General features: G+C 40.5%; 1 protein-coding gene across 3 annotated transcripts in view; it reads right to left on the bottom strand.

Moving 5' to 3' along the window:
* Nucleotides 1-1,063: 1,063 nt before the first annotated feature.
* pcxb (pyruvate carboxylase b) overlaps nucleotides 1,064-19,798 on the bottom strand; it is a 236,621-nt gene continuing 217,886 nt past the window's right edge. For 2 of the 3 annotated variants that reach the window (XM_026327580.1, XM_026327572.1), the window contains exons 23-28: nucleotides 17,582-17,761; nucleotides 13,540-13,714; nucleotides 12,705-12,778; nucleotides 4,908-5,048; nucleotides 4,438-4,539; nucleotides 4,087-4,236 (exon numbers count right to left, since the gene is read on the bottom strand). In XM_026327580.1, coding sequence (XP_026183365.1) covers nucleotides 4,087-4,236; nucleotides 4,438-4,539; nucleotides 4,908-5,048; nucleotides 12,705-12,778; nucleotides 13,540-13,714; nucleotides 17,582-17,761 — 822 coding nt within the window. Of the gene's footprint in view, nucleotides 4,237-4,437; nucleotides 4,540-4,907; nucleotides 5,049-12,704; nucleotides 12,779-13,539; nucleotides 13,715-17,581; nucleotides 17,762-19,798 lie in introns of all 3 variants that reach the window. The other variant, XM_026327586.2, reaches the window with a different exon arrangement.

Here is a 19,798-nt window from a genome sequence, read left to right as displayed (position 1 = left end):
AAAAAATTGGATTTCTTCAAAATCTGTCAAACATAAGCACTGCTTTATTAAAAAGATTTGGGTCTCAGAAACCACCAGCACACTTTTAGCTCCTTTTGATATCAGCAAACCAATCACCACCATAGCAGGCAGACTGTTATCCTCCACTCCTCTATTCACATATGCTAATTTGATTAGGTTATTAATCACAGCTGTCACTCAACTTCGACTTCCACTGTGCTACAAGATTGCCCTTATGATTTAATCTGACATTTAAGAGCCAAGCTATTATTTCATCCTGGCTCCACAGCAACATTTGCTGTCTGGACACTTGCAGTAAACCCAAAAGTGGTGCATCAGTGTTAGTAATACTCAGACTCCTGTTGTCCATAGTCACAAATGTCAACCAGCTCTTACTGCTGGCTCGATCAATCTACCCACCAATCACACGCTGAACAACTGAAGCGGTGGATGATCAATAAGGCCAGTTGAGCGACAGACTTGATTGATTTAGTGTAGTTAATCAGTACTTAATCAGATCTATTGAAGCTTTTTAAAGACAGCAGGGTGCCACATCCAGCCACAGAGGGATTCAGTTTGTTTGGGAGGCAAGACGGGCAGGTACAAACTGAATCCTGATGAGCAGGGATTCAAAAAAAAAAAAAAAAGAAGAAAAAAAAAAAAGAAAGCATGCATATGCAAGATAAAGATGAACCCTGCACACTATAATGAAATTACTTGCACTGGTCTCTAAGGGTTTTGGCTTGTAAAAGATCTTTTCACTTGAACATTTAGTGCTGAAATGTAATTACTAGTGAGCAAACTCAAAACGCTGTGATTAGACGGCTTGACATGTAACGCAGCACTCGGGCTTTCAGAAGAAATATATATTTTACTTGAGCCAGCAGCGAGCTGATCACCCTGCTTTGTGCTGACACTGTGACAGACTGGATCATTTAAGGTTATGTCGACATTTGTTCCCAAAAACCATTTACCAAAGCCCGTCTTCTCTGGAGTCTGCCTCGTGCTCTCAGTGCAGTGGTCAGGACTGGTGTCTTTGTAAAGTACAACATACACAACACAGTGCAGATTCTGTTAACTTTATTTGTAAGTACAACTAGAACTAGTACAATGATCACTTTTATTTGAGAGCATTTGTTTCCCTTTTTGTGCGCTCCAACCCTTTATCTTTTCTAGGACTTGAAACATCCTCAAACTGTGAACAAGGAAATGTAAACTTCATCAGCACGTTACAATCATTAAAGTAAAATGTTAATTTCAAAGTAGGATTGTTCAAAAAAAAGAAACCTTGACAACTTGTGAACGTGTTAAAAATTCCATGGTGAAACTGCAGCGAGTCTTGTCGGCTAAGCTGAGAGTAAACAACCTGTTTGTTTAGACAAAGACACACAAGTGAAAGCAATAGAAATCAGAAATGTCACAGAGCCTATTTTCATACTCTATGTGTGTGTCAACATTATATCCCATTTCCGGATTAGAATCAGTCCTAGCTAAGACGGAGAGAAACACTGTGATCGACTTTACATTATTGCATGAGTCGACGGCATCAACCTACATGTGCAAATTTACACTGGGGAAGGAAGGGAAAGGGGGCCGGAGAGGAAAACACAATGGACATGTTGGTTGAATAGACAGATTAAGCAGGAGAAGTAGATAGGTGAAGAGAGCTACAACAAGGAGCGGAGGAGGGAACTTTACATTATTGTGCGACAGCTTGTCAAAAACACTCATTCCTGTATTCCAACCATTTTATGTCCACATCTTTCTAAAGATTCAAATACAGACTGATACAGGCGAGGCCTGGCAGCAGGCTGGGAGACTGTGGAGACACATCAGTGCTCTAATTAACTACAGCATCGCTGCTCAGTATTGATGCATAGTTCAAAAGGTGACTCATTTTCAGAGGTAATGGAGCAAAAACGCTGGAAAGAATCCAGTGAAGTACAAAGTGATACTTCAATTTCACTGCTGAAGGTGCACAGATGTTTTGGGAAAGTGAGATGTTGTAGTGTCTTTTCTGACTTGTGGCCCTGAACTCACCCTGCCTCACTATATTGCAATGAAATTGTGATGCTTGCATTTCCTACTGTAACTGAATTTTCCTGCTTGCTCCCCAGCTACTTCGACCGGTCAGGGTAGGAGAACCAGGTCAGCATAGATCACTTTGAGGTTCAAAATCCTCAAATCATTAAAAGGCCTGTAAGTAAAGCGAAGACTAAACTTGTGAGAGTTTATCTTCAGCATTTATCATCAGACCAACTAAGAATGGCAGTTTCTCTTAAAGATTTTGGACACAGCATCAGTATGGAGACGTGGTTTTCTTCTGATCTGGGCAGAACTCAAGGGTTAGGAATGCTGCTGTGAATATTTTGCATCAGTGCATGTGTGTATGAATATTTAATTTCCTTTAGAATATATTTTCAGCTGTGGAGCTGTAGCATTTTGGGGGGCTGGTTGGTCGACTTTGTCTCAAAATTTGTTTGAATACCATACAGACATTTTGACTCATTTATGCAAGCACACACACACACACGCCCATTAGAAATATAAAGCTGAGTGCTGCTACTGGGAGTCTCTAGAGTCTCTTATTAGTCCGGCTAATTTCACATCATTTGACAGAGAATTAGCTCATAAATTAATCAGCAGAGCCTCAGAAAATAACATCGCATGCCTCCATTACACCACCATGTAATCCCATTTACACCTAGCATTAAAAATCCCCATGTAGACGTAAGACCATTTGCATTAACCTCATCCTGGTTCTTAAAAGACAACTTTCCAACATCATGCTGTTAAACCAGATGCTTAAAAGACCTTGGAAGCCACCTTAAGACTATCACATCACACCTCTAAAATTATCCAACAAATGGAGCTGAACTGGTTTGGCTGGGCCACCTTACAGCTGCCTCAGGGTTAAGAAAGCCAAATTAAACCCTATGTACTAAAAATCACATTTCTAACCCTGTTTGAGTGTTTTCAACATGCAGCTTTCAGCAACGTTGCTGTTGCTTCTTTTGGCTTTGGAATTTTAAACAGGTGTGAGAGGAAACATTTTCAACATCATTGTAGGTCTTTAAAAAAATAAACCACCATCTGCTATTACTGATACAGTAACAGGATGCCCTTTTCACTTTAGTGCAACATCTGACATTTCTGACGTGTCCCCGCCAAGTTAAAACTTGTGCCACTTGCTTTGTTGTGCTCCTCTTATTGTGAAAATACTTTTTTTCATGAATGATCTAAAATAGGTTGGACAAAATATAGTGATTTCTTTTCTTCAGCCCCTGTGTGCTTTGTGCTCTTTCTCAGAAAAACATTTTTACATTTCAAAAAACATGTCTGAATGCCACCAGTGATTACACATTCCCAGAATGCAGTGTGACTAGTGTCAGAGATTGATAATGTCTTGCGAAGGCGAGCATGCTAAAAAAAGAAAAAGAAAAAAATGATCTGATAATATATCCCAAAATCTATCCTCCTTTGTCTGAACCCTGATGACAGAGAATGTGTAGTAGTCACCAATATACAGTTTCACCCACTCACTTTTATACATTTAGGCAACACCAACAGCATAGAAATGGAAACTGTGGCAAGTAGATGTTACAACCCTGGTAGTGTTACACATGACTATCTCATTGTAGTACATCACGTTTAAGACTTGAAGTAATGGAATGTATCACAATTCAAACATACTGTATATTATTCTGAAACATTATTTTCCACAAGTTGGCAACACACAAGTTAACCTATTTTGTTTTTGACCTATTCACCAAACAGAGAGTTTGATTAGCTTTCTGATCAAATGAATATATTTAGGGTCGTCATATCATGTGCTCTTTGCGCTCATCAGGTGACTGGATATGTGTAGAGCTGTGATTCATTTTTCATTTTTGAGTAACCCAACAGAATATATACAAGTCTAGGGCCAAAAGGTCCTGCAGTAAGAGTGTCGGATTTTTTTTTTTTTTTTTTAAAAGGTTTTCCCTTTTTCCTCTTTCTCCTTGTTTAACCCCCTTGTTCTTCCACCTCACACCTTTACCAGAATCAGATTGTCTAGCTCCCCCTTCCCTCCTACTGCCCTCTCCTCTACTCCTCGATTTCCAGGATCAGGTCATCTCCCTCCAGGGAGGCGTCAGCCGTGACGTGGACTGCCTTAACGGTCCCGGCCAATGGGGAGTTGACCACGGTCTCCATCTTCATGGCCGAGAGGACACACAGCGGCTGGCCCTTCTCCACCTTTCCAGATTATAAAGACAGCTCACAGAGCATTAGCATCACATTACAGAATGACTGATGCAGAATGAGAAAAGTACAGTCAAAGTATGTGGCTATTTTTATAAACAAAATTTGATTTACTTTTTTTCTTTAACGTGAACTGACCTTTAACTCAAATCTGATTAAAAAAAGAAAAAAGATAAACAGGTTAAACAAACTGACCTTGGATCCCACTTTAACTTTGACCTCCAGCACTTTCCCAGGCATGGGCGCTCCCACCTGACCCTTGATAGACTTCTGGGCCTTGGGATGGAACTTCATTTCCTGGGTGGAGGGACAGAGGTATGCATCATATGGTGGTCCAATCATCCATCTGTGTCATCCACACACCACTGCCTCTGTTCATCCACTCACCCAGCCAATGACCCATCCACACAGTCATTCAAACGCCAGTCGACACAATCCTCCCTGCTGAACTTCCATCTACCCCTCACAGACCTTTGTTTCTATGAATAAAAATCACCCATGGTTGCCAAGAGCCAAGTCTCCCTCTTGCCATCTATTTATTTACCTTTACTGAAATCTATCCCTCCCTCCAACCACCTCATCTGTCATCATTTATACCTCTCCTCGCACATCAACTCCCTCTGCCTCCATCATCGACTATCTCTGCATCCACCCCCTCTGCGTACCTTCATGGCAACGGTGTCTTTAACCAGCACAGATCTCAGCTGTCCGTTGAGCTCAAAGAAGACCTCCCTCTGGCCGGCCTTGTTCAGGTCACCCAGTGCCAGCGCCTTGATGTGGAGGATTTTCCCCCTCTCCAGCTCCACCTGGGATAAAACAAAGCGGCACAGCAGAGGATGAGCAGAGTAAGTGTGGAGGAAGGCACAGAAATTAGATTGTGTTAGAAAATTGAAATTAAAACAGTTCAGTTCTCAAGTCCAGCTAAAGCAATAAAAACAGACTGCTGAGTGTGGTGAGATTAAAAAAAAAAAAAAAAGATTCAAGTTAGTGGAGTGAGACGGGCACAGCATTTCCTTCTCTGCTTTACTTCTCCTCTCTCACTTCGGAATGCAGCGTTTCCCAGCATGCACTTTGTTGGAGGGCAGGGAACATTGAAGGGACACATTTAGCCTCACTTCATTTAAATAGCTGTGGAAAAAAATGAATGAAGCAATCTTATTTCCGGGAGAATTTAGCATTTTACACTGATGATTTTTATTTCACTACATCAAGTTAATGACTCCCAATTTACATTTACATCATTAGCTGTGTTTTAACAGTCTGAAAACTAAATTAATCTTAAGGGACAGGACTGTTTTAAATGGATGAAGCTCCCGGGTCATTTTTCACAGCAGATTTTCGGACTTATCATAGCCAGAAAAGACCAGATGTCACTAACAACTGATGTCACAGATGTCACAGACGGTGGCGCTGCTCTTTTTCCCCAAAGAAAAATTCAAAGCTCTGTATGAAGTTTTTTCACTCTCATTGATATATAATGCTGCTCATACAAACTGCTCATAAGATCGCCTGAGGACTGATTTCTGTCAGTCCTCATGACCTGCATGTGGATTTAATGCAGGTTTTGCTTTGAAGTTCATGTTACTGTCGCAGGATCCCGTGTGACCTTCGCTTTGTTTTTACAGAATAAAATACCAAACATATTTTAGGATCTAAATGGGAAGTTCTCATTTATTTTGACCTTTGAACAGAATTATTTTCAAAACCAGGGAGTTGCCGTCCTGGTAGATATATGTATTTGTATCTCATCCCTGTGTTGAGGGAAGAGATGAATAGATAGTGCAGGCCTATATACAGTATGTACTATACTTGGCAAAAAAATAGACATGAATGGGCGTTTACACCAGACAGGCTTTTCACCAGACATCCCCATTCTGCCATCAAATAGACAGAAGTGGTAGAGACAGAATGACAATCTGAGAGACGAAGAGAAAGGAGAGATAAAGCGAGACAAGGCAGCAGACTGGAGAACTGGAGAAGGTAAAAACATTTCCCCAGCTGTTAGTAAAGCTGACTTTACCTCCTACCTGTAAAAGTGTTAAGACAAAGATATTATTCTATTCTGTGTATCAACAGCAGCCAGACTCTACTCTCATATCAATTGTTTGCTAGTCTTTCCCTTGATGCCAGCTACTGTACCACATTTATCTCACGCCTCTTCCACAATTTCTTGTTTCACTGGTCGGAAACTTTTTTTTTTTTTGTCTTTCCATTTGTTCAACTTTCTTTTTCAGTCCTCCCATGTGTGAAAGCTTTCAATTTGGTATTGTTATGTTGCTGCATATTTCTGGGGCCACTCACTTTCTCACGCCATTATTAATTTGCCTCTTTCTGCCTCTCTTTCATCTGCTGCCTGTCTCCTCTGCTGCATCTATCCACTTCGTTTTCTCAGCCCTCCCCTGTTCATCGCTGTTGTTCTTCACGCTGCCATCTCAGCTGCTCAGTCTCCATTGATATTCCCAACTAAGTCTCAGTGCAAAGACAGAAATACACGCCGCTGCAGGTATTTATTGATCTCAATTTCATTCTGCCTCTTTTCCTCTGGGCGCTCTGACTCTTCATCTGTTCCCCTCACTCTGTATCTGGTAACAAAAACTTTCTTTGCATGCTTTTGCTTCCTCGCTGGCACTCAATCTTCATCTCCTCTCGTTTCTCTCCCCACCTTCCCTTTCACTGAACCTCTCTCCAGCTTGTGCCGTTTTGTCAGGCTCTTGGCAAAAAAACAAAACAAAGCTGCCTTCCCATTTCCAACTACGTGGCTTCTACATTACATCTCCTCACAACTGCTCCCATGAAAAATACACTACGTCTCTTTGAAGAGTTGCACAAGACTTATGAATCTTTTGAAGATGGTTTTGTACCAGGTAGGTGTAAGCCAGTTTTACACAGTGCTACAAAGATAAGTTTGGTGTGCTGTGCGGATATCTACCTCACAACCCACCCCCTATTTCCATGTGCGAGGGAGGGTACAGTGGCTGTTACCTTTAAATAACAACATGATTCCTTGTCTAGAGCCAGTGTTTGGATTGTCTGGACTCTGGGCTACTGTAGAAACCTGGCGATGCAACATTGCTGCGTCTATGAAAAGAGACCTGCTCCCTATGTAGATATAAAAGACTCATTCTAAGATTAAGAAAATGCTGGTATTTCCCAGTGATTACACACTAATGACAAAATATTTATGAATACTATATTCCATTTCTGCTAATAGATCACTCAAGATTACACATTAAACCTTTAAGCTTTGTGTGCAATGGAATATTTCATTTATGTATACAAACCATTCAGGCAGTCAATTAGTAAATAGCACTTCCTCTACTTTCTTTGTCTATTGCACTGGGGGCCAAGCTACCACAAACACACCTACATAATATATATATTTTTTGTTTACCTTCTTGCCTCATGTTTTGTAGATAAATGTAGCTCATCACTGCATAAAGCATTAAAATACATATTTACGTATCCTGCAATCTGCTGAACCTTTGCCTTCACATTCTGCTTGAATTCATTAAACTAGTACCTTGAGTTTTTTTTTTTTTTTTCCCCGCATCAGATTCAACTGCTTATCCATTTGGAGCCATAGTATCTCTGACAGAAGCAAGTTTGACATTATGCTTCGCATCATGTCTTGGATATGACTTTATTAATAACCTGTTTGGCCTGTGAGAGTAATGAGATTACCGCGGTGAACAGAACCCCACGTGTGGGTGTCGGTGCATATTAGCACTGACAGTGTCTGAATGCCTGGGTCTATGTTTGTGAAAATCTGTTTATATTTCTGTCAAACGTGATTAATACCATAATGAGTCATTGGCACATGCCAGATAGGTCTGTGTTTTTGTTCCTGTTTGTGCTGTGTACATGTGTGGGTGAATGACAGCCATGGACAGAAGTGTCACCCACATGCACAGGAATGCTGATCAGTCGGTCTTTAAAAAGCAGTTTCAGAAATAGTGAAATAAGAGAGAAGTCTGTTTGTCCAACTTTCCAACTTGCTGTAAGATTTAATGAAGTAAAGCTGTATCTTTACAGTAACGTTAAAAAAAACATCTAAAATTTGTAGTGGCTGTGTCCTCCCACCACATTCAGCACACAGTAAGGAATCTTCTTGGCTTGCTGTTCACTCTTTGGCTGATAAGACCTTGTATTGCATTTACAAAAGGCTTGAAATGAAGAGCCAAACAATACCAAATGATTACTGTGAAAGCCTTTATATCTACTTCCCACAACATCAACAACTTGGGGCTTTAGGTCTAGCTCAGCGCTCAAAAAGATTTGGTGCTTAAATCTGTTTTGATCAGGATTTCTGCTGTGAGCTTCACACACTAGCTGCCAAGAGAAAAACAGCTTCGGTTTCAAATGTACAGTTAATAATGTGGCTGCTCAAGTGCTGCGAGAGTCATTTGTAATGGACAGTTACCATGTTTAGCTGCCTTCACTTCAAACTTACCATGTTACATTGGCTATACGGCATTAGGTTTGTGATGGGTGGTGATCAGTTATAATTGAAGCCAGCTGCTTTGTCCACTTTTCTACATAGCCTGCCCTGACTACAGTAACTCTACCAAGCAATCAGCAATGCATAGGTCACAATGTGTTTCACATGTGTCACAGTGAACTGTCCTGGGTACCATATGTGCACACCTGACCTGTTCAAGTGAACATCAATATCATTACCACCAGTGCATCTTTAATATGACGGTGTCAACAAAACAACACCACAGGAACCCTAAAAGCAGACGTCATGGCAGGGTGTCTGCACTGGGACAAGCTGAATGAAAGTAAATACTGCTGAATTAAACAAACCACCGTGAAATTAATATTGAATTATTAATGACTGCCATGCAATGGGCCTGCACACACGAGCTGAGCCTACTTCCATTAACAGCACTAGTAGAAATGTATTGTATTTGAAAAAACAGTGGTGACACTGAGATCAATCACTCCAAATACAAATGCTCCAACTCAGCTGCTGAGAAATTCTTCCCAGTGAAAGATAGAAAACCACTAACAGAAACCTCATGCTGCAGGTGACAGGTCACTTTTTTTGGACATGTTTTCGTTCCATCTCTCGGGGGCTGAAGAGTACTTATCGTCATGACAGCAGTGATGATGTTGAGCACGCGCGCACACACACGCACACACACGCACACACACGCACAAAAAACAGCTCTGAAGTATATAAGATCAGATAAATGACAGCAAGGGGATGTGATTACTGAGAGTGGGAGAAACAAATGTTTTGCATTTGGCAAATGTTTGAATGAAACGATCTGAGTCACTGTAAGTTAATAAGGTCTCTGATTTTAAAGAAGAGACATGATAAGGCCATAGGTAAGGTGGAAAATGGATATTAAATTTCTCTTTCAGCTGTAGTTTTCTAAGAGTTTGTTTTTATTTATCTATATTTGTTGATGAATACAGTTTGGATTACAAATCAAAAACATTTCACTCAAGCCAACAGACCATGTAGTATGTTGAAATTTCAAAGGAATAACATCACTGACCAAACTGTGGCTTCAAAACAAATTATTCACAATCTGCTGAGGCTGCTGAGTCTTTTTAATCAAATCACTTAAAAGATTTATTCTAACCCATGGCTGGTGGTCCAACTGGTTCCAGATCTCTAAGTAACTGCATCAAACGGTACACACCCTGGGGTTATTAACCATTAACGAGAGGGGGGGGGGGTCTTCCTGGTCTTTAGGGTCAATATTAAATCTGCACAATCAATGCAGCATCTGATTCCTTGATAATACAGGAGCTGAGTAATGGTGCTCCCCATGTCCCCTGTAATATAAAAATCAATTAACACCAGCCTGGAACCATTTTGCTGCAGTGAAATGGAGCAGTAATTAAACTTGGCCTCTCAGATTCACTGTTCGTTAAATCTGTGTGCATTTTACTCATAATGAGAGAATCAAGAGAAAATACTGCAAGACGTAAAAGGGGAGGGGTATAGAAGGAACAGATGATTTATAATGAATGATGTGTGTTAGGGTTTTACTGGGATTATAGTCAATGCTGCCTGGTAGATGAGGCCAGTGCAGAGTCTAGACGAGGCCTTGTGAGAACGATTAAAGGAAGCAGGTGGCTGGAAGGACCATGCACCTTTTTCATCATGGAACATTTATTCATTTATTTTTCAATCAATGCACAAATATACCCTTAATAATAAACACTATTAGAGCTGCAAAACCAAATCTGAAAATACTGCTTTCAAAAACTGGATTTTAAAACATTAATAATTACATTTATCTGTTTGTGTAAGAGCTCATATCTGTTTTTTTTCCCCCCTAAAATGCTCTGATGGTGAATTTCTCTAAAGAGCAGAAATGCAGCTGCAACAGGCTACACATAAATACCAAAGGGTTTTGTTATTTTAAGAAAATAAAAGAGGTTCGGGTATGTTACATAATTATGCTGGTATCTGTGTTTTGAAAGATGAGAAATTTCAGGGTGATTTATTATGAATAAACAAAAAGCACCTTTTCTTGCTTTCTTTTAAACGCTCCAGACCAAATAAATCCTGTTTATTTTTACCACAGATGAATAATGCCAGTGGTTTGCTCCAGTAGTTGGCTAACTAATCCCTTGGCTATGTCTGTTGGCTGGGTGCCCAAGAAAGAGTTACATTATCTTTGTTTACTGTCTTTTGGACCTGGAGAGAAGTGTGTGTAGTCTACAGACGTGGTTAAAAGTGTTGAGAAAAGTAACTGCTCCCGGTTTCATATTTTATAGAACAGACGTTTCTTTTCGATACATCATATTTGAAATAATACATGATATTAGATCTTCAGTTAACGGCAGAAGGAGTTCAATTCCTTCATGGTGAAATTATCCGAATTTTCCCCCAAACTTCTTCAGCACAAAGCAGAATTCCCACAGCAACACCTTGCACTTAAAAGTTTAAAATTTTTATGTTTCAAGTTTACTTCCTTAGCTTTAAAAAAAAACATTATCTTTAACATGCTTCTGCAAGATCACTCCCCTCGCCATCACCAAGGCTCTAGTCCAACACCAGGCCTCACTTGGCTTTTTACTCTGTGGCCCTCACATCCTGCAGTACAAAACCAGGGCTCCCACATGTATAATCAGAAAAATACTCCACAGTACTCGTGACAGAGCTACAGTAATAAAAACGTCACAACCATCATCTCTGAGCCGTCTCTCCTTCTGTGTTGCTGCCTCAAACCGCTGCCATCTGGTCAACAGGTAAATGTGCCGAGTTAAAAACATGTGGCTCCTTACGGCGTCGTCATCAATAACAGCACACAGGATGCAAAACATCCATTTTGATACAGCGTTTTTAAAAACCCACACTTAACGTTCTGTGCATTTGTATTTTCTGTGATGACATATTGAGTGACAGACTCAAGCAAAGCTCCTCTCTTGATGTGATGTGTGACTGAGACACCTGTCGCAGAGGTTACCGTCAGTACCTTCAACAATCTCTTTGGAGCTCACTCTTCAGTCTGAACAGTAACCATCACTTTAGTCTGAGTTTCTCTTATCAAAGAGGTTACTGATGTCATTCTCCTCAAATGTTCTGTTTGTGCTGCTCTTTCTGGATAAAACACAGTCTGCAAACCCACCGTCTCCTGTTCTGAGAAGAAATTTCAATCAGCGCAGCAGATGTGCCGAAGTATTTCTGCTGACAGTATATTCATGTTTGTTAAAACCAATTTCCAGCCAGTGGATTCTGCTTATGTAACGGGATATGCTTTCCTATTTAGACATCAATATTCCCCAGGAAGGCTTCAGTTTCAGATGTTGTGACTTTGCAGTTACAAGTGACAACCAATTATAACGTTCCTGTGCCTTGCTGATTTGTCTTCATGCATAACAACTCAACTCATTACTTTTATCCCTTTATTGGACTGAATATTCAGCTGCCTCCCAGTTGGAGGGTAAAACAACGGTACAGGCTTTAGTAATCTGTAAAGTGCACTTTGGTTGGAGATGCTGGCCCTTGGCGTCTTTTGCTGGCACGCTCTCAAATATCATACAACAAAACCAATCTGTTGTTTCTGTACAGAAAGGCCAATATGATGGCTCGGGGAAGTGGGGGTGGGGGTGGAGGTGGGGTGGTGGTGGGGGGGTGTCAGTAATGCTGTTTGTTGTTCCCTTAACAAACTGTTAACATCGCCATCCTCCCCACTGTGTTATCAGCACTTCACTGTGCCTTTACACCAATATACATCAAACCCCGGCCATCTGCAGTGACAGAAACATCGTTTCCTGCTGATAATGCCTGGTATTTATTTGACTGCTGAATTAATTAAAGCACTAAATGGATTATTAAATGGATGATCGTTATTAACTGTATTATCATACCATTAGTGACACAGATGTATATTAAATCTTCAGCCAAAACAAAGGAAAATAAAAGGGACGATGTTAATAATAAAAATCAGTATTGTTTGTGGATGTAAAAATGTTTACGATTTTAATCTGTTTACCTCAAACTCCTCTGCGATCTTGGGTCCATCCAGGAACAGCCTGGTGCTGAGACAATCCACTGGGCCAAAGTTGGCTGCAAAAATATATTACAAGCAATATCAAAGGAATCATTCAATTATTTTGGTTTTAATTCTTGTTGATCACAAGGCACAATAACCAGAATCTGGAGTTACAATTTCCAATATTTAATGTATGAAATGTAATTAGAAAAGGTTGAATGTTCAGTGTCTTCAGCGGTTTGTGCAGTCTAAAGCTGAAGTAGTGAAGGAACTGCACACTAATTAAAACTCCTCATAAAAAAACAGTTTAACGCCAACAGTTCTTCACTTCTCAAAGCAACAATTAAGGCTTGCATTAATCCAGGCAGCTGAATGTACTGTGGCCGTGAGAAGGAATCCTATTAAATTTCCAACATCGCAGCAAATGATGATGGATCAGGTGATTGCTGAGTTCTGTGTTGGTGTTTTCGCAGAATCTGAAGCATGCGATTGGTTTTCCTGTGTGTAAGACCCCTGAGCAGCCAGACACAACAATTAAAAGCAGTTCTATCTAACTTTTTAATGAGTGTACCTGACTAAAGATTGGCTGGTACTAATTTCAAGCCCCAGTAATACAACTAATGAAAACTAAAGTGTGTGTGTGTGTGTGTGTGAATTAAAAATCACATGCCATGAAGCCAATGTATATAATATTGTTCAATATAACAGACCCAGTTTGATTAAATGTACATTAATCAATGATTGAACTTTGTAATAAAATGACATCTTGATTATTATTCTTCACCCACTATAAATACCTCAACACAAAGATCAATTGTCATGTCTGCCCACTCACAAGTAAACTCCTTGAATTCCTGGAACACCTTAGGGTACATGGCTGCTGACATCACGTCCTCGGGGGTGATCTCGTCACTGTGTGCGGCGCGGAGCCCCTCCTCCAGGGACTTGAAGTCCATAGGTGGCAGAGAGGCACCGGGACGACCCTCAATACGGGGGAGAGACTTCAGCACCTGGGACAGAACGTTAAAAGAGATGGTGATGAAGGAAGGTGGAGGGAGGGAATGAAACAAGAGAAATTCGTGAGTGTGTGTGACAGAAGAGAGAAAGAAGAAACAGATTACTAAAAGTTTTGATTGAAAGTCGTAATCCTTCTAAATGTTTTGCTACTTGTCACTCGTCAATATGGGAGTATGAAGCATGTGGGATGAAGGAAGCGCTGGTTAAAAAAACAAAAAAAAACTTCAGGTTGTACTTCATATGTCTGGATAAAAGCTGCAACCTGTCAAAGCATTCAGGCAACAGAGACTCTGGGAGAGAGGAGGAGGAAGCTCTTCTGAGGGATAGAGAGAAAGAGGCAGAGAAACACTCCAGTCTGAGAATATAAAACTTATTAATGCATTTTGAAATTTGCATGAAAGTGGCACCGCTGTTGTGTTGAGATGTGTAGCGATCTCTCCCACTCTCAATTCACATCTTTCTCCAGTAAAAGGACCCTCAGCCCAGCAGATGATATGTGAGGCATCCTCCTCGTCGTTTCTCAAAAACTGTTGAGAAGAAAGACTAAAGGGAGGAGGATAATTGAGGAACGGCTGCTATACGACTAATGATATGACATTTTATCTGCCCACAGACTTGCTGCTATCTGACACAACTTGTAGAGACAATCCACCTGAGGCTGCTAATAACGTCTGGTGAAGAGATTGTCAAAACAGGTGTTAGTTTTATTTTCACAGCTTTCGTTTCGAGTATCGAGTCGACACAGGCTCAGGGGGAGGGATGCAAAATTGCAGAAGAGTCCACATTGTTAGCCTTTGTAGTGGGCTTCAGTGCTATAGCGAACACTTCTTGGAAATACAAACAGAAGAAGGTAACAGCAAAGCACTTGGTGCTGCTTACCTCAGTGTGTGTAGGTCTTTATAACCACCAACTGAACTAATGTGTCAGGACAAATCCTGGTAATCTTTAGAAGCATTTTACTTATTTTAGCTCTAAGCATAGTGATGTGTGTATAAACTCATGGGATGTTTTCCAATGTGTGTGTTCTACTGTATCTCTACCAGTCTTTTGTGTATATGTAATACACAAAACGCTCTGTGTGTGTGTGTGTGTGTGTGTGTGTGTGTGTGTGTGTGTGTGTGTGTGTGTGCGCGCCTTGCAGAAATCTGCAGACAAAGGGCCCAGTGCAAGGCTATTAGTCACAGGGCTACCAGTTCAAAGATAGCCGACTCATTTGTGTGTGTGTGAGAGAAAGACATCAAAGATGCCAGGCTCAGTGGAGTTCCTGCTCATTAACATTTTGTTCTCTGAGGATGTCTTACACCTAAACCGCCTGATTGTTTAAGTGTGAGAGACAGAAAGTGACTGAGTGTGGTGGGAGAGGGGGTCTGCATTAACAAATGAAGGAAAGAATATCTCCCTTCAAGGATATTTGCTCTTTCTCCTCATTTCTCTTAAAACCACTCAGCATTCTCCCACTCTCTTTTTCATTGTCACTGATTTTTTCCTCCCCCTTTCTTTTCAAGTGTGCTGCTCAGAGACGGTGCTGTATTTTTTTAATCTTATATCTTGGAATTACTTTTCATTCTGATGGTCTTATTATTTTCTCACTCTTGCCCAATCACCTAATCCATCCTCCCAAAATCTCCACTTCCACTTCTTGGTCCCCGCAGGTGCATCGCACCTACGGCGCAAATGACCTGCAGTGTGACAGAACTAAGGAGGGGAAGACTTCAATTAACATTTTGCATCTTTCGCCTTGCGATGGTGAGCGCGCCTGAGATGAATCCACGTGAGAGAAAAGCACCATTGGAGAAACATTAGCTCTGAAATGCTGCTGACGCACAAATTCAGCCTCAGCTACAGCAGATCTCTCACACTCCAACTTGTGATAGCTTTAAATAAGGAGAAAAGAGGCAGAGAAGTAGCAGTAAATAATGGCCACGACACTTACTGCCTCTGGTCACTGAGGTAAACCACAGCTACTAACTAACCGAGCCACATGATGCTTTACTTTCATCTTTTCAACACCTTTTACTTTCTTTAACGTGCAGAACTCTGACACCAATTACTTGGATTTCTACTCCAAATGTTCCCCAAGACATGTAGCTTGCACTCAAACACACAATAGGCACACAAGCGAAAAGCTGCACAAAAGCTGCATCCTGAACTGTGCTGAAGTAGAGGGATAGCGTGACTCGGTTCTTCTGTGTATGAGGAAACATCTTAATGAGGAAACATCTTAGTGTTTGTGCAATAAACACTGAAGATGGATTGCCTCTTTTCTTGATGTAAGTGTCTGTAGAGGAGATTTAGAAGAATACTCTCTGGCCTTTTTTTTTTTTTTTTTTTTTTGGCTTAGCGGACAAACTGGCAGCACTTCCCATGTGTATACTGAGGATTTCCTTAAAACACTACGAGGCAGGGTACACCTCTGGTACAATGTTTGAACGATTAATGAACCATTAACGGACCAATGAACTGAGCCTTGGCTAACCCCAAAAAGTTGAACTGCAGCAGTCTCCTCCATAATGCACAATGTGGCAGCAGAGAAAAAAGTTCAGCAGCCAAAAATTTGAATTTCAGTGTTTGCTGAAGAAGTATCTCAAAATAAAGTATTAAAGTGTCTAATGAAACAAAGTAAAAAAGAACAATAATAATGATAATGAAAAGGAAACCTGAGGAACCACCCACCATCTTGTTTGTTTACAAGGAATGACTCCTTTGACACTTGTTTTGACAAATTCAAGACAGATTGAGAGACACTAATAGAGCGGTAGCTGACAGGGGTGGAGAGTTTATGTCAAAACCAAAAAAAATAAATAAATAAATCAGTGACTGTCAGGGGTGGGACTATCCTGGGAAGCTTGATCATATAACCCTCCAACTGTACGGCAGGGTAAAGAGAAAGGACAGCTTGATGATGAGGGTGACAGGACAGCAGGAGAGGGGGAAAAAAACAAAACAAGAAAGGATGGGAGGCAGAATTCAACACTGGAGAGACATAAGGAACATGTAGTAAACATCAGGTTTATAAACCAATGCAACTAAATTAAATAGTGTTTGTCAAAAAAAAAAGGGGGGGGGGGCAGATAAAACTTTAACTGTGTTTTAATTGATGTCTGCATAATTATTTGAGACTCTGTAAATGCACCGCAGATGCATGAGTGCTCAGTCACATATGGTGACATAATGTCCCTGAGGGAAAATGTGCAGACAGGGCTCCTCATCATATATTCACATTTCAGGCACCACTCAGCATCTGTGGATGTTTGTGAGGGGAGGAGGAGACAAGTTTTTCTTCCTTAAAAATTTTTTTAAGAAGTCTGGCGGCTTTTTTTTTTAGGGAAATGTCAAGTGTGCCAATATGTCAGCAGGTTTCTGGGAGAGTATGACAAATTTGCCTTCATTCATGCATGTGTGTTTGTGCGCGGGACTTTTCCGAGGAGGCTTGAAGCTCCAGGCCACTGATGCACATGAGATGTGCTCTCTCTCTCTCTCTCTCTCGCGTTCTCTCGTGCTGTTTGCAGGCGTGAAGAGAGGAGACAGGAGAGGAAGGCAGAGGTGGAGAAACAGAGGAGATGAGAGGACAGAGCAATATCACGCTTTTCTTCACCGTTTTCAACATCCTCCTGGGAGCTGGCAACCGTCAGATGTAACCATGCATGTGACAGAATTTGTGTGTGCGCACACTTGTAGGAAGAAGTGAAGCAGACAGGGATTAAGCTAGTTGCTCTGATCCAAATTATAATTATTTTCTTTGATATTTGTAGGTATTATATTTATTTTTAAATGCCTTTAAAATTAACCTGAAGGCTTATGAAATCCTATGGAAATGATAAGAAGAGGCATATGGGTGCAGGCAGGTCAAACTACAGTACCTTAGATCTAAATGGCTCAGGGAATCCGCCATGTGGTATCCCGATGTGTCCCTGCAGGAACTCAACCACGGACAGGGGGAAGGACAACTCATCTGCCCTCTCCTCGACCTCCGCCCTGGTCAGGTTGTTCTGCACCATGAACTGGGCCAGGTCACCCACGATCTTTGAGGATGGAGTCACCTGAGGGTGCAAAATAAAAAGAACTGAGTCAAACTTAATTCCTCCTGGTAATACTGAATCCACTCAATTGTTAAGAAAAAGGAAGAATCAGGGGATGAAGAGAAGAGCAAATATCAGCCCAGCATATCCCTCTGTAATGTATTTCTATTTCACTGGAGTGCCAGATATTACCACAACTTCTGATATCTCAAAAGCTCTGAGGATGAGCAGAAGTGTTACAGTATTTCTCACTACCCTTTTAATCTGCCAAACTCCCACACAGAATATATTCAGGACAACATTAGAATCTCCCCCAAAAAGCAGAAGCTACTGCAGTCAGGCTCCAGTAGCTATCTCTATAGAGTACTGCTGTGTGGCTTCCTGTCAGCAGTACACAGGTTTTAATACACACACAAGGGTTTCACCCCCCCAAAAAAGTGGCAATAGTCTTTGCTTTAATGAAAATACTGTCTAGTGTGTGATCCAGAGCAAAGCGGGGACCAGGAGAGAAATGAAAAGTTGTTTACATCTATACGATTTCTTTAATCATTTGATTTGGAAGCCATGAACTAAACTACACTGATTTTCTCCATGAAAACAGAATGAACCTGAAAATGGAGGGAAGCAAAGAGGACATTCATTTAAACCACATGTATTCATTCTTTCATTATTTATAACAGCGTATTATTATGGTAATAGAGATCCCTATTAGCATAATGGTGATAAGTGGAGTCTATTTTTTTTTTTTGACTGGGAACAGGACACAGATGCAAATATCAATTGTAAGCATTAGTCTTCCATTGTAATGAATGGAGACAGATTCTTCCACTTGGTACTTACTTAGACCATTAAAGAGTGAGGGGTCAATTCATGTGACGACAATTGAAAAAAAAGAAACAAACTGAAATTAGCATATGTACTTTAAATGTTTTAATAATCTGACTTCACTTAAATTTATAGAAAGATGCTTTAAATTTTCTTGTCACAGGAAAAACTGAGGACATTTGTCCATATCAAACAAAATTTGGGCCCCAAATCATGTTACACTTGACTTGAATTATAAAGACTTAGGGTCTTTATAGTCTTTCATAGTTAAGCACCAATATTCTTACACTGGTAGATTCAAAATATGAGGAAAAGAGATTGTGTGAGCTGTGTAATTTGGAAGAGTAGAAAATGAGTCCCATTTTCTATTGTGCTGTACTATAATTATTTAAACATGTAAATCTGCCATGAAATGGCTCAACAGAACCCTGAGATTTTCCAGCGTGCAGATGATCAAAATGTCCAAATTGTTTTAATTTTAATGCATTTAAGTTTTTTTTACTCATTACTCTAATCTTTCCCATATTGTAGTAAATGCTTTTGTCTGTGATTTATGAATTCTTCTGTAGATGAGTTGATTGTAAAAGTTGTTTGAGTTAGTTCTCTTTATTTTTTGGATTTCGTGAAGTTGGCACTCTGGATCTGGCTAATATGTATTTGCAGCCTAACTGCAGGCTGCAGTCTGTTTCTGAACATCAAAATCTACAGCTTCTATATCAAAACCTTAAGCTCCGTGATTGGATGTTTCTTGTCAAAATACACATTGAACATATTTCCACACAGGGCTGATCATCGTTTGTAAGAATTATTTAATTATTATTTCAGTGCCAACTGTGAGCCACTGTACATGTACATGAAGAAAAATGAAAGGGGCTTTTATTTCTGGAGCCAGAGGTACCTGAAATAGCTCTTCCTACTGTGCAACTCTATTTGGACACTTATGAAACAGATCAGTCTTACATTCAGGTTGTGATATGGCACTAGTTATTTGAAAACTGTGGCACTGCCATTAATCTCCCAGCGACAAGCTCCATCTTTTAAAAACAGCTCAGGATGCCTGTTGAAGTCCAAAGCCACTTGGCAAACGTTCAAAAGAGCCTTGCAACTAAATCAGTGCTTTCCCACAAAGATACAAGACAGAAATGCTTCCTGCTGCTTGAAATAAACGATCACCTCCTTGCTGCAACACCTAAAGCTCCCTCTGATTGGGTTTGTGAATAGAAGAGCTAATGA

This window comes from Mastacembelus armatus, chromosome 18, assembly GCF_900324485.2.
Source record: "Mastacembelus armatus chromosome 18, fMasArm1.2, whole genome shotgun sequence".
Taxonomy (NCBI): domain Eukaryota; kingdom Metazoa; phylum Chordata; class Actinopteri; order Synbranchiformes; family Mastacembelidae; genus Mastacembelus; species Mastacembelus armatus.
Note: the sequence above shows the minus strand (reverse complement) of the source record. Positions and strands in the feature narration are given on the sequence as shown.